Here is a 15985-nt window from a genome sequence, read left to right as displayed (position 1 = left end):
TAGATCCAACTAAGAATCCTTTACCCCACAATAAGAGTCTTATCTTCTTTCCATCCTTTCTAAAATGTGGCTACTGGGGTGGAAGGTCATGGTTAACACTATATGACGCTAAAGGATCTCCCATTTCGTCTCTAATGGCTGCTACTGTAAATATCATAGAATACTGTCTTGCTGTCTTAAACTATTTTGCCTTACTCCTCCAGCTGATCACAAAAAAGAGTAGGGGGAAGCTGTGAACACCAGGATACACGAAGGAGACTGTACCACTGAATCTCACAGGTATTCTACTACAGAAGTTTACACCATAATCACAGGGAACAAGAACAGAACAATTTAAGAAACAAAGGCTAACAAGAGTCTCACCAACAATGAGAAGACAAAGAAACAATCCCCAAATGAAGAGAAAGGAGGAAGCCTCAGAACAAATGCTAAATAAAATAGAGGCAACTCAACTATCAGATATTGAGTTCAAAACAATGATTATCAGGAAGCTCAATGAGCTCACAATGAGATATCAGAAACTACAAGGAAGCTACAATGATCTCACTGTAAACTATATCAACATGAAAAAGGTAATAGAAACTATCAACAAGGGCCAAGAGGAAATGAAGAACACAATTTCTGAACTGAAGAACAAGGAAGAAGCAATGAAAGGCAGGATCGATGTAGCAGAAGACTGGATCAGTGAGTTGGAGGACAAAGGAGGACAAAGTAGAAAAAAAACATCCAGAAAGAGCAAGAAAAGAAAAGGAGGCTCAGAAAGAATGAAGAGGGATTCAGAGAAATGCAGGACAATATGAAATATAATATCCATATAATAGGGGTACCAGAAGGCAAAGAAGAAGAGCAAGGGATAGAAAACCTATTTGAAAAAGTAATGATGGAAAACTTCCCTAATTTGATGAGAGAAAAAGTCACACAAATCCAGGAAACACAGAGAGTTTCAATCAATAGGAACCCAAAGAGGTCCACCTCAGAACACATCATAATTAAAATGGCAAAATTTCAAGACAAAGAGAGAATATTAAAGGCAGCAAGGGAGAAACAGGAAGTAACATACAAGGGAGCCCCAATAAGGCTAACAGCTGACTTCTCAATTGAAACACTCCAAGCCAGGAGAGAATGGCAAGAAATATTCCAAGCAATGAGAACCAGAGGTCTGCAACCAAGGGTACTTTACCCAGCAAGGCTCTCAATCAAGATAGAAGGCCAAATAAGAAGCTTCCCAGACAAAAGAAGTCTAAAAGAATACACCTCCACCAAACCAGCTCTGCAAGAGATGCTAAAGGAACTGCTTTAAGGAGAGGAAGGAAAAGAGAGACAGAGAGAGAGGAACACATGTACATAAATGGCAATGAATAAGTACCTATCAATAATAACCTTAAACATAAATGGATTAAATGCTCCAATCAAAAGACAGAAGAGCTGAACAGATGAGAAAACATGACCCACACATATGCTGCCTACAAGAGACTCACCTCAGGATAAAAGACCTGCACAGGCTGAAAATGAAGGGTTGGAAACAAATTTTCCAAGAAAATGGACAGGAAAAAAAAGCCAGCATAGCAAGTCTCATATCAGACAAAATAGACTTCCAAAAAAGGGCCATAAAGAGAGACCCAGAAGGTCATTTCATAATACTCAATGGGAGAATACACCAAGAAGACATAAATATTATAAATATATATGCACCCAACATAGGAGCACCCAAATACATAAAGAATATCTTAGAGGACTTCAAGGAAGATATTGACAGCAACACAATTATAGTGGGGGATTTTAACACCCCACTGTCAAAAACAGAACTGATCTTCCAAACAAAATATCAACAAAAATATTGAGGCATTGAACAATATCCTAGATGAAATGGACTTAATTGATATATATAGAGCCCTCCATCCCAAAAAAGCTAAATACACATCTTTTTTCAAATGTACACAGAACATTTTCAAAGATAGACCACATGATAGGACACAAAATAAGCCTCAACAATTTCAAGAAAATTGAAATCATACCAAGCATTTTCTCGGATCACAAGGGACTGAAAGCTAGAAACCAACCCCAAGAAAAAAACCCAAAACACTCAAAATCATGGAGGTTCAATAGCATGCTATTAAACAATGAATGGGTCAAGAATGAAATCAGGGAAGAAATCAAAAGGTTTCTGGAAACAAATGAAAATGAATTCACAAAAACCCAGAACTTATGGGACACAGTGAAGGCAGTCCTGAGAGGGAAGTTCATAGCAATACAGGCATACCTAAAAAAGACAGAAATATTTCAAACAAACAACCTAACTCTACATCTACAAGAACTCGAGGAACAACAACAAAGACAGCCCAGAGCAAGTAGAAGGAAGAAAATAACCAAGATCAGAGAAGAATTGCATGACATAGAGACTAAAAGCACAATTCTAAGGATCAATGAATCCAAGAGCTGGTTCTTTGAAAAGATAAACAAAATCAACAAGCCTTTAGGCAGACTCATCAAGAAAAAAAGAGAGAAGACCCAAATAAACACAATCACAAATGAAAGAGGAGAGATTACACCAGATACCACAGGAATACAAAGGGTTATACGAAATTACTATGAAGAACTGTATGCCAAGAAATTTGAAAACCTAGGTGAAATGAACAAATTTCTAGAAAAATGGAATCTTCCAAAACTCAATGAAAAAGAAGCAGAAAGCCTGAACAGACCAATAACAGCAAAAGAAATTGAAGCAGTAATAAAAAAACTCCCAACACACAAAAGCCCTGGACCAGATGGTTTCACAGGAGAATTCTACAAAGCATTTAAGGAAGAGCTAACCCCTATCCTTCACAGACTATTCCATAAAATCCCAAAAGATGGAAGACTACCAAACTCTTTTTATGAGGCCAACATCATCCTAATTCCAAAACCAGATAAAGACACAACAAAGAAAGAAAACTTCAGGCCAATATCACTGATGAACATTGACACTAAAGTCCTCAACAAAATACTGGTGAACCACATCCAACAATACATTGAAAAGATCATACACCATGACCAAGTGGGATTCATTTGAGGGATGCAAGGATGGTACAATATTTGCAAATCAGTAAATGTAATACATCACATAAACAAAAGAAAGACAAAAATCACAGGATCATATCAATCAATAGATGCAGAAAAAGCATTTGATAAGGTACCGCACCCCTTTATGATAAAAACACTCTGCAAAGTGGGAATAGAGGGAGCATTCCTCAACATAATAAAGGCCATATATGAGAGACCTACAGCCAACATCATACTCAATGGGAAAAAATTAAAATCTCTTCCACTAAGATCAGGAACAAGACAAGGCTGTCCACTTTCACCACTTCTATTCAGTATAGTACTGGAAGTTTTAGCCACAGTGATCAGACAAGGAAAAGAAATAATAGGCATCCAAATCAGAAAGGAGGAAACAAAACTGTCACTGTTTGCAGATGACATGATAGTGTACCTAGAAAATCCTATAGACTCCACCAAAAAACTGCTTGACTTAATAAAGGTATTTGGCAAAACAGCGGGATACAAAGTCAATATCCAGAAATCAAAGGCATTTTTGTATACCAACAATGAAACAGCAGAAGCAGAAATCAAGAAAAAAGTCCCATTTGAAATAGCAAAAAGAAAAATAAAATACCTAGGAATAAACCTAACCAAAGAGGTAAAAGACCTGTATTCAGAAAACTACATAGCACTGAGGAAAGAAATCAAGGAACACAAACAAATGGAAACATATACCATGTTCATGGATTGGAAGAATTAATATCATCAAAATGCCCATACTACCCAAAGCAATGTACACATTTAGTGCAATACCTATTAAAGTACTAATGGCTTATTTCACAGACATAGAACAAAAACTTCAAAAATTTATATGGAATCATAAACAACCCTGAATAGCTGCTGCAATTTTGAGAAAGAAGAGTAAAGTAGGAGGGATCACAATACCTGACACTAAACTATACTACAAGGCCACTGTAATCAAAACAGCCTGGTACTGGCATAAAAACAGGCGCATGGAACAATGGAACAGAACAGAGAGCCCAGAAATAAGCCCAAGTCTCTACAGTCAATTAATATTTGACAAAGGGGGCAGCAACAAAAAAATGGAGTAAAAATAGCCTCTTCAACAAATGGTGTTGGGAGAGCTGGACAGCTACGTGCAAAAAAATGAAACTCGAGCACCAACTTACACCTTATACAAAAATAAATTCAAGGTGGATAAAAGACTTAAATATAAACTGTGACACCATTAAAGTCCTAGAGGAGAACGTAGGTAGGAAAATCTCAGATATTTCACACAGAAACTTTTTTACTGGTATGTCCCCTAGAGCAAGGGACATAAAGGAAAGAATAAACAAATGGGACCTCATCAAAATAAAAAGCTTCTGCACAGCTAAAAAAAGTGATGATTTTACTTCTCTGTTCCCAGTTTCAATGCCATTTATATTTTTCTTTTACCTGATTGCTCTGGCTAGGACTTTCAGTACTTTGTTGAACATCATTGGTAACTGTGGTGGACATCCTTATCTTGTTCTGATTTAAAGGAAAGGCTTTCAGTTTTTCAGCATTGAGTATGGTATTAGAAGAGAGTTTTTCATATATGGCATTTATTATATTCAGGTATTTTCCTTCTATACCCATTTTATTGAGCATTTCAATTATAAATGGATATTGTGTCTAGTGAAATGCTTTTTCTGAATCTATTAATATGATTATATAATTTTATTCTTTACTTTTTAATATATCACATTGATTGATGTACATATATTGAACTATTATTGTGTCCCTGGAATAACCCCACTTGATCATGATGTATTATCTTTTTAATGTACTGTTGCATTTGATTTGTTAGTTTTTGTTCAGGATTTTTGAATCTTGAATCATCAGAGGTATTGGTCTGCACTTTTATTTATTCATTTATTTTTTGTTATTCTTGCTTGGTTTTGGTATCAGGGTACTATTGGCCTCATGAAATGAGTTAGGAATAATTGCCTCCTCTAGTTTTTGAAAGAGTTTGAGAAGGGCAGGCATTAAATCTTCTTTGTTTGGTAGAATTCACTAGTGAAACTGTCTATTCCTATACTTTTACTTTGGGGGAAGTTTTTGATACATGTTTTATTTTTCTTACAGTTAATGAGTCTATTTAGACTTTGTAGTTCTTTGTGATTCAGTTTAGGAAGGTTATACATTTCTAAGAACTTGTTTCTTCTACATTATCAAATTTGGTGGCCTATAACCTTTCATAATATTATTGTATGATCCTTTGTATTTCTGTGGTATGTTATAATTTTTCTTATTTCATTTCTGATTTTATTTGAGTCTTTTCTCTTTTTTTCTAGACAGTTTCCTTTTTGCTTTTCAAAGAACCAGCTTTTGTTGCATTAAGTTTTTGTATTGCCTTTTTGTTCTGTATTCATTTCAATTCTGCTCTAATTTTTTATTATTTCCCTTTTTTCTGCTAATTTTGGACTGTGTTTGGTCTTCTTTTTCTAGTTCTTTAAGATGTAATATTAGGTTGTTTATTTGTGACTTTTCTCGTTTCTTGAGATAGGCCTGTACTGATATAAACTTCTTTCTTACTACAGCTACTGCAGCATCCCAAAAGTTTTGATATATATTATTGTTATTTTAATTTTTTCCTACGAATCTTTAAAAAAATTTAATCTTCTCCCAAAGACATTTTTTTCATTGCTTTTTTAAAGAGAGAGGAAGGAAGAAAGGAAAGGGGAGAGAGAAACATCGATCCTAGAGAGAAAGGTTCAATTGGTTGCCTCCTGTATAAGTCTGGACCAGGGATCTTAAATGCCTGGACCAGGGACAGAATCCACAACCCAGATATGTGCCCTGACCAAGAATCAAACCCATAACCTTTCACTTACAATGCTCCAACCAGCTGAGCCACATTGGCCAGGGCTCTCTATGAATCTTTTGATTTCTTCTTTTATTTCTTCTTTGATCCAGTCATTCTTCAGTATCACATTATTACTCCAGCTATCTGTGGTTTTGCCCACTTTCTTTTTGAAGTTAACCTCAAATTTCAAAGCATTGTGGGCAGAGAACATGCTTAATCTTAAATTTGTTGAGGACAGTTTTATGTTACAACATATGGTCCATTCTTGAGAATGTTTCATATGCACTAGAGAAGAATGCATATGCTGCTGTTCTGGGGTGAAAGGCTCTGTAAATGTTGATTATGTCTGTTTGGTCTATTGTGTCATTTAAGGTTGAGATTTTCTTATTTATTTTGTGTTTGGACTATGTAGCTATAGCAGTCAATGAGGTACTTAGGTCCCCTAATAGAACTGTGTTTTTTTCAGTTTCTCCCTTTAGTTTTGTGTTTGCTTTATATATTTTTGTGTTTTCCAACTGGGTATGTATATATTGATCAGTGCTGTGTCTTCTTGATGTTGTATCCCTTATCGTTATTAAATATCCATCTTTGTCTCTTGTTACATTTTTTATCTTGAAATCTATTTTGTCAAATATAAGTAAAGCTATGCCCACTTTTGTCTGGATGCCATTTGCTTGGAGAATTCATTTCCACCCTTTCACTTTGAATCTGTATTTGTCTTTGTAGCTGAGATGTGTCTCCTGAAGGCAGCATATGGTTCAGTTTTGTTTTTTGACTCAATCTGCTACTCTGTGCCTTTTTATTAGTGAGTTCAGTCCATTTATATTTAGGGTGATTATCAATGTATGAGGTTTTCCTATGGCCATTTTATCTTTTGTATTCCTGTAGCTCTGTGTCTCCATTGTTTCTTTTTGCTTGTTTCTGTCTCTTGTTTTAGTTTAGTGGTGTTGTATAATTTTTCCTTTATTTCCTTTTTTTTAAGTTATGTGTTTCAGTTCTAATTTTTGTGCGTGTGCGTGTGTGTGGTTAGGTTTATACAAATGAAAGTTTCATGTATACAGCAGCTCTTTTTCACCTGACTTCATCTCATCTTTATTACCCTTTGAAATTCAGACCTTTACCTCATTCCCTTTTGTTCTTTCTTTTTTGTCATAAATGATTCCAATATATGGTGTACGTTTATTTCCCAATTGCATTATTGCCTTCTTCTTCTCTCTTTTAAATGTTATTACTTCCTTTAAACTTTGTTATATTTAAGTAGATAATACCATATCCTCAAAAAGGGTTGTAATTTCTTGCTTCTGTCTGTTTGTTAGTTATCTTACTCATAGTTTTGTATTCTTCTGTCTTTTTGTTTCAGGTAGAATAACACTCTTGAGTATTTTCTTCAGTGAAAGTCTTCTGGTGGTAAATTTCTTCAGCTTTTGTATGTCCTAAAAAGTTTTTATTTTTCCTTAATAGCTAAAAGATAACTTTGCTGTATATATAATTCTTGGCTGGTAATTTCCCTCTTTTAATAGTTTGAATATTTAATTCTACTCTCTCCTACCTTGTAGAGTTTCTGCTTACAAATCTGATAATAAGCTAATGGAATTTCCTTTATAGATTATTATCTTTTTCTTGGATTCCTTGAGAATTTTTTCTATGTCATTAATTTTTGAATTTTAATATAATGTTCATTGGAGAAGGCCTATTTCAGATTGAGGTAATTAGATGTTCTGTTTGCTTCTTAGATTTGAGGATCCAGTTCTTTCTATAGGTTTGGTAAGTTCTCATCAGTATTTCTTTGAATAGGCTCTCTGTCTACTTCCCTTTCTCTTTTATGTCTAGAATGCCCATTATTCTTATATTACTTTTTCTGATGGAGTCAAATAGTTCTTGTAGAGTTCTTTGATTTTTAATTACTCTCAAGTTTCTCTCTCCTTCCATGTGCATCATCTCTAGCTTTCTATCATTAATATCACCAATTCTTTCCTCTACCTGGTCAGCTCTTTTTCCTAAGCTTATTAGTTCATTCTTCATCTCTTTTGTTAAGTTCTTCATTTTCACAATTTGTATTTGGTTATTTTTAAAGCTTCAGTCTTTTTGATAAAGTACTTTTTTGGTAAAATCAATGGTAAAGTTAATTAAACTGCTTATTAGTAATTTATCATATCTGTTTTTTTCAAAACTGCCATCTCGATCTCTCTGTCATTTATATCACTTATTTCCATGTCTTTAAGGTTTTTTTTCTGAAATTTTTTTGGTAATTTTTCTTTCTGAGTTGCCTCATTACCTTGGCTATTCATTTTTGAAGTATCTGATGGGTTATTTCTCTGCCTAGGCATCAATGTGAATGCAATCTGCCTTTTTTTTTTTTGAATGGTACTTTTCTATGTAGTAAGTTGTCTTTCTTTTATTTTTCAGTAGGTGCCACTAAAGCACAAGTTTTTTTAGTTTCTCTTGCACTGCTCTGGCTTCTCAGATCTCTGCTGGGTAGGAGAAAATGCCCTGATTTCTCTGGGCAGGTAGGCATCTTCTTTCTGACCAGGTTGCCTTGGTCTACAAGTGGAACCCTAGTGGGGTTATATGGTGGGCAGTGGTGTCAGAGCCTGTGAAATTCCAGCACTAAAAACTAGCCACTGCCAGCAGCACTGCACTGCAGGAGGTGCCTGTGGTGCCACCACTAGGCTCAGCTGAAATTGGTGGGCATGGGGTGAGTTGGGAGAGGCTGGCTAGTGCATTTGTGAGTTTGTTCTTCTCCCAGTAATGAATGGTAACTACCAGACCTCAGCTGCCTCATCTCTATAACTCCATCCCTGCCGCTAAAAGTAAAATGCATCTGTCACTCTGGAAAAAAATGCTTCTGCCTCTCCAGTTCTTAGGGCTGCCAATAATATGCTTTATAGCCTGGCACTCTCTGCTATGGCCTCTTCCTCTTCCAGGGTCTGCTGCTACTTCTGGAAGAGTGAGGGAGGCAGCCATGCTTGGTGGCTTTGTTTTTCTACCAGGCAATGGCAGCCATCAGACAACCAAGGATGCACCTCTGTGCTCCATCTTTGCTCCTTGAAAGGGTCAGGCCAGTTTCCCAACCTGCCAGACTGCTCATAACTCAGTCAGGCCAGTTTTCTAACCCACTGGACTGCTCATGACTCAGTTATCCCAACTTAATTGATAGTCCACAGCTTAATTGAAACTCCCACAGTGCACAATGGACATCTGGCACCAGCCACAATGACTGGTGGTCAGAACGTCTTGTACCTGGGAACAGCCCAGTCCTTTACCTAACCCATTGTCCCAACTCACATCCTGAAACACACTGAGAAAAACAAGAGATTAACTCCTCCCCTATCAAACTCTGCACTTTTTCTTTTAAAAACCCTATTCCTGCCTCCCCACCCAACTCCTGGGGCTTCAGTTGGTCTAGACTTAGCCTGCTGTAAGTGCAGCATCAAATTAAGGCACTTGGATCAGATCATCTGGTTCCTCCCACCTCTATTTCTCCTGCATTTCTAACATCCTTATTATAGCATTCAGCCCCAGCACAAAGCAACCACTGAGGCAGGAATGCTCACTGTATCTCTGCTCCTCTGGGCTGCAGGGAGTGCAGGTATTGCTCCCCTCTCCAGAGACCTGCAGTCAGCTCCTGGCTATTTCCATGGCATCCATCTCTGCTGTTTTCCCTTCCCTCCCCATGCTTGCCTACCTTCAGTGATTTCAATGTGTGGCTCTATCAGCTGTGATTATGTGCTGAACAGGGAATCCTTGTGGAATTATAGCTGTTCAATTTGTCATAACTTTGACAGGAAAGACCAGAGGAACCTCTCATGCCACCATTCTTCTGAAATAAGTTTAGTTTTATTACTTTTGGAAGATATAATTTATTTATTGAAAGTCCTTAGAAGACTTGATTTAGTAAATATAAAGATTTAATTATATTTTTGTAAGAATGGATACAAGCATAATACAAAGACATATACACTCAAATGAATTATTGTTTCTTTCAAAGTAGTCATGTCAGAAAGTTATGGGTTCATTGAAATGTTACAATTACTTAAAATATAGTTAGGTTGGCCCTGGCTGGTGTGGCTCAGCGGATTGAGCAAGGGCTGTGAACCAAAGCATCGCAGGTTCAATTCCCAGTCAGGGCACATGCCTGGGTTGCAGGCCATGGCCCCTAGCAACCGCACATTGATGTTTCTCTCGCTCTCTCTTTCTCCCTCCCTTCCCTCTCTAAAAATAAATAAATAAAATCTTAAAAAAACTTTATAAAAATATAGTTAGATTGCTAATTTGGGAATTATCTCCAGAGCTAATTTATAAATTTCAAGAATATAATTATTTATTAGTTTCTTGTGTAACTAGTCCCCACTTTTATCCTCCCTCCCTCCCTGTCCTCATTCTTTCTCCCTTCCTTCTTTAATTGTTGAAAATAGTATTATTCCTTCCCCTTGCAAAACACACACATTAAACATAGGAATTCATCACAGCTACTGGGTAGATGGTAGCTAGAGCTGTGAACTTCCAATAGCAGCCCCCTAAAAATTTACCCATGACCTTGATATTCCTGAGGCTGCCTTGGCTCACATCCTTCCCAGCTAGTTCAACTCTTTACCCATATTTTTTTAATGTTTTTTTCATTAGCTAAAGTTGGTCTTAGCAGCTTGCAGCCATCAGATTGTAATGAAACAACTAACTTAATAGCCAAATTTGTCTTAATTTGATAGATGAGAATACTTAGGGCCAGAGAGGAAAAATGATTTGCCTAAGCACACATGGCTATTCTGCAGCAGAAATGGATTTGGAAATCAGAACTAATCATTCCAACTCACAGATCTTTCTCTTATATCACACTATCTCTTAGATTCAAAATCTCTCCCTAGATGCAGCCAACCACTGAACATAAAGATATTCCTGTACATAGACTCTGTGATATAATTTAGCCTTTTGGAAGTGGGGAAAAGAAAAACAGCTAGAAAGGAATTAGAGGAGTAAGTACCAGATGAGATGGCAAGTTTATGAAATGCAATGCTTCTGAGGACTACTCATCTACTGAAGTTATATTTTTAAAATATATTTCATTGATTATGTTATTACAGTTGTCCTAATTTCCCCCTGCCCGCCCCCCCAACCCAGGCAAAGGTGATAAAGTACCAATAGTTACTCTGGAATCCCATCTCCTGTTTTGCAGGTGGTTCTCAATCCCTATCTTTCTAAAGAACATAACTGGCCTTTAATTTATATTAATTATAAATATAATGCATGCACATGATATAAAGTTCAAACTATGGGAAGCAAACTGCTTTTACAAATGTAACACTCTAGCATTAGTCTCTACAACTGCTTCTTCTATCCCTACCTGTGACCCTTACTCTTAATGGTCCATCCCACACTGTTCTACACAGATGTTCAAGGAGAATTCTTGGAAAGAGTGCTTCTGAAAAGAGGGGTGGATGAAAGCTTGATGGGAATGGACTGAGGGGAGGTAGTATAGATAAATCTTTCAAGGCATGGCTATAGAGGGAGTAGAGAAAATAGCTACAATTGTTTTAGCAAAAATTCTAGATGATTTCCTTTCCTTTCTTATACATTCAGAAAAAAGACTTATTTATCCTCCTGTGCCTTGTAAGTTATTTAAGATCTAAGTTACAGTGGAAATAAAAACAACATTCAGGTAATTTAACTAAATGTGCTCAATTTCAAAAAATTCTGCTTGTGTCTTCAAAGACATTTTACTGAATCCCATCTGACTGTAAAGAACGTCCTCAAAATATTTTCCTTGCGTATCTTTTATATTTTTCTAATTTTATTTTATTGACTATGCTATTACAGTTGCCCTGATTTTTCCCCCTTTCTCCCCCTCCACCCAGCCCTCCCACTCCCTCAGGCAATCCCCCCACCATTGTTCATGTCCATGGGTAATGCTTATAAATTCTTTGGCTACTCCATTTCCTATTCTGTAATTTACATCCCCATGACTACTCAGTAACTACCTATTTGTAATTATTTTTTAAAATATATTTCATTGATTATGCTATTACAGTTGTTCCAATTTCACCCTTTCCCCCCCAACTCTGCACACCCCCTCCCACTCCTATTCCCCACCCCCTTAGTTTATGTCTGTGGGTCATACATATAAGTTCTTTGGCTTCTATATTTCCTATACTATTCTTAACCTTCCCCTATCTATTTTGTACCTGCCAATTATGCTTCTAATTCCCTGTACCTTTTCCCCCAATTCCTCCATCCCTCTCCCTGCTGATAACCCACCATGTAATCTTCATTTCTGTGATTCTGTTCCTGTTCTGTTTGCTTAGTTTTTATTTTTTAAGTCCAGTTGTTGTTTGTTATTTTACTACTAACATTTTTTATCTTCTTTTCTTAGATAAGTCCCTTTAACATTTCATGTAGTAAGGTCTTGGTGATGATGAACTCCTTCAACTTGATCTTATCTGGGAAGCACTTTATCTGCCCTTTCATTCTACATGATAGCTTTGCTGGATGGAGTAATCTTGGGTGTAGGTCCTTGCCTTTCATGACTTGGAATACATCTTTCCAGTTTCTTCTTGCCTGTAAGGTTTCTTTTGAGAAATCAGCTGATAGTCTTATGGGAACTCCTTTGTAGGTACTGTCTCTTTTTCTCTTGCTGCTTTTAAGATTCATTATCTTTTTTTTTTAAGATTTTATTTTTAGAGAGGGAAGGGAGAGAGAAAGAGAGAGAGAGAGAGAAACACCAATGTGCAATTGCTGGGGGTCATGGCCTGCAACCCAGGCATGTACCCTGACTGGGAATCGAACCTGCGATGCTTTGGTTCGTAGTCCGCGCTCAATCTACTGAGCTACGCCAGCCAGGGCTAAGATTCTTTCATTACCTTTAATCTTGAGTAATGTAATTATGATGTACCTTGGTGTGTTCCTCTTTGGGTACAACTTCTTTGGGGCTCTCTGGGCTTCTTGGACTTCCTGGAAGTCTATTTCCTTTGACAGATTAGGGAAGTTTTCCTTCATTATTTGTTTAAGTAAGTTTTCCATTTCTTGCTCTTCCTTTTCTCCTTCTGGCACCCATATAATATGGATGTTGGAACGTTTAAAGTTATCCTGGAGGTTCCTAAGCCCCTCCACATTTTTTTTTTGAATTCTTGTTTCTTCATTCTGTTCTGGTTTAATGTTTAATTCTTCCTTTGGCTTCAAACCATTGATTTGAGTCCCAGTTTCCTTCCCTTCAGTGTTGGTTCCCTGCACATTTTCCTTTATTTCACTTGGAATACCCTTCACTTTTTCTTCTATTTTGTGACCACACTCAAACACTTTTGTGAGCATCCTGATTATGAATGTTTTGAACCCTGCATCTGATAGGTTGGCTATCTCTTTGTCACTTAGTTGTATTTTGTATTATTTCTGGAGTTTTGATCTGTTCTTTCATTTGGGCCTTTTTTTTTTTTTTTGTCTCAGCATACCTGTCCCATAGTAAGGGACATAGCTTTAGGTATTTGCCAGGGTAGGGCAACCCAAGTAACTGCATTGTGGCATTGTATGTGGGGGAGGGGTCCAAGAGGGAACAATGCTGCTTGCTCAGCTCTCTACCAACTTTCAGTCACTTCCTTCACTACCCACAAGCAAACTGGGTTCTTCTGGTGCTGATTCCCATGTGGGTGGGTTTGTGTATATTCTAGGATGCTGTGAGTCTCTCCAATGAACTCTCCTGTGAGGCTGGGGGGTTTTCCTGCTGCTGCAACCCCCACAGATATTTTCAGTCTGAGGTTTTGAGGCTTTATTTTCTTGCACTGGAACCCTGGGTTGCGTGGTCTGTCTTGTTCCCCAGTTGTTCCTCCAGGCTTATCCACATGCTAATATGGGACCACCTGATCCATTTGCCATTGCCTCACCCACAGGGATCCTCCAGCCACTGCCTTGCCATGTGTCCTCTCCACCCCAGCTGCCTGTCTGCACCCCTCCTACTGGTCTGGATGAATGTTTCTTCTTTAACTCCTTGGTTGTCGGACTTCTATACAATTTGCTTTTCTGGCGGTTCTGGTTGTTTTTTTTTTTTTTTTTGCTTTTAAATTTGTTGTTGTCCTTCTTTTGGTTGTGCAAGGAGGCACAGTATATCTACCTACACCTCCACCTTGGCCAGAAGTCCCTAGACTTCTTTTCCAAGGATGATGCACGTTGAATGTAGACAGAGGACATGCATATTTCCATTATATTTCTTTTGCTACCATCTAGTGGCAGTTCTAAGTAATGCAAAGAAGTGTAAGAAGCCTAGTGTCCAGAACAAGAAGACTTGGGTGACCAAGTATTTTTTATTCTCTTTGTCCATGCAGTACCCTCATTGAGCTGGACTGTTTCCAATTGAGGCTAGAGATTCAGTCTGCTGATATGCACTGATGATAACACTTAACCTTCTCAATGGCACATACTAAAAACATGTTTCTGGATCCTGTACAAAGCAAGAAAGTGGACCCCTGAAAATGACAAGTGTAGTCCAACTACAGTTCAAGCAAAAGCCATGAGGACGTCACGAAAAATAATCCCATCATTGAACAAGCAACATGATATGTTTATATTACAGACAAATGTCTTACAGTGAGAAAAAAGTATTTCCTGTAAAAAATGTGCTGCCCTGTGTATATATTAGTTCATATTTTTGGTGTTGTGTCTTTGGGACCAACACCTAGAAACATAATTTCTAGGTCAAAGGTAATTACATATATACATCTGCTAGATATTGCCAAATTACCTTCTGTAGGGGTTCTGACATTTTGAATTCCCATCAACAATGTGCAAATTTGGCTGATTCTCCACAGCCATGATAACTAAATAGGGTTAACACTCTTGAATGATACTAATCTGATAAGTATGACACCATAGATTCTTATAGCTTGTTTGTCATTATTATTGTTTGAGTCAAGGTCTATCCAGGAAATACTAAATAGCAGACCAATTATTTTAATAGAGTTAACAAAATACAGATAAAATGTTAAACACATATTGGTGGACCAGGGGATAACAGAGAGACATAAGTCTAATCATCTAAATTAAAACTCTTCACATTTGTAATATATAGAGAGACTTTGATATTCTAACTGAATCCTGACTTCTATGGCTGCCCACAAATCATCATAATGCCCCCTCTAACTGACCTGTTCAAATTCTGATATTTAGTCTTTTAATCACACTGAATAGAGAGGCTTCTCATATCCTAGGTAACCCATTTAGATTGCCTTAAAGATAAAGATATAGCCAGGTGTGGGGGGTCTTGCTGGAATCTGAGAAAGATATTGATTTCACAAGCTTTGTTTAAATCAGCCTGTCTCAACTTCCTAATTTTTAAAAAATTTGTGCCTGACACAGTCAAGACTGAGAATGGGAAGCTTGTCATCAATGGAAAGTCCATCTCTATCTTCTAGGAGTGAGATCCCACCAACATCAAATGGGGTGATGCTGGTGTTAAATATGTTGTGGAGTCCACTGGTGATTTCACTGCCATGGAGAAGGCTGGGGCTCACTTGAAGGGAGGAGCCAAGAGGGTCATCATCTCTGCCCCTTCTGTAGATGCCCCCATATTTGTGATGAGTGTGAACCATGACAAGTATGACAACTCCATGAAAATTGTCAGCAATGCCTCCTGTACCACTAAGTGCTGGCAATGCCCCCCCCCACTCCCCGCCCTGGCCAAGGTCATCCATGACAATTTTGGCATCATGGAGGGACTCATGACCGAGGTCCATGCCATCATTGCCACCCAGAAGACCATGGATCACCCCTCTGGGAAGCTGTGGCAGGATGGCCGAGGGGCAGCGCAGAACACTAGCTCTGCTTCTACTGGCACTGCCAAGGCTGTGGGCAAGGTCATCCCTGAGCTGAATGGGAAGCTCACTGGCATGGCTTTTGGTGTCCCCACCCCCAGTGTGTGGGTTTTGGATCTGATCTGCCTCCTGAAGAAAGCTGCCAAATACGATGATATCAAGAAGGCAGTAAGTAAGGCAGGCATCAGAGGGCCTCCTCAAGGGCATCCTGGGCTATACTGAGGAACAGGTTGTCTCCTGTGATTTTAACAGTGACACCTACTCCTCTACCTTTGATGCTGGGGCTGGCATTGACTTCAATGACCAGTTTGTGAAACTCATTTCCTGA

At 37.9% G+C, this 15985-nt stretch overlaps 1 protein-coding gene across 1 annotated transcript in view; it reads left to right on the top strand.

The window, feature by feature from the left end:
- LOC123821125 (glyceraldehyde-3-phosphate dehydrogenase-like) overlaps nucleotides 1–15985 on the top strand; it is a 46723-nt gene extending 30738 nt beyond the window's left edge. Inside the window, 2 exon segments of the mRNA XM_045842422.1 lie at nucleotides 15316–15828; nucleotides 15830–15985. Coding sequence (XP_045698378.1) covers nucleotides 15316–15828; nucleotides 15830–15985 — 669 coding nt within the window.

This window comes from Phyllostomus hastatus, unplaced genomic scaffold (assembly GCF_019186645.2).
Source record: "Phyllostomus hastatus isolate PE091 unplaced genomic scaffold, TTU_PhHast_1.1 phas_contig_38, whole genome shotgun sequence".
Classification (NCBI taxonomy): Eukaryota; Metazoa; Chordata; class Mammalia; order Chiroptera; family Phyllostomidae; genus Phyllostomus; species Phyllostomus hastatus.
The sequence above is the reverse complement of the archived record's forward strand: the minus strand, read 5'-3'. Positions and strand labels throughout refer to the sequence as shown.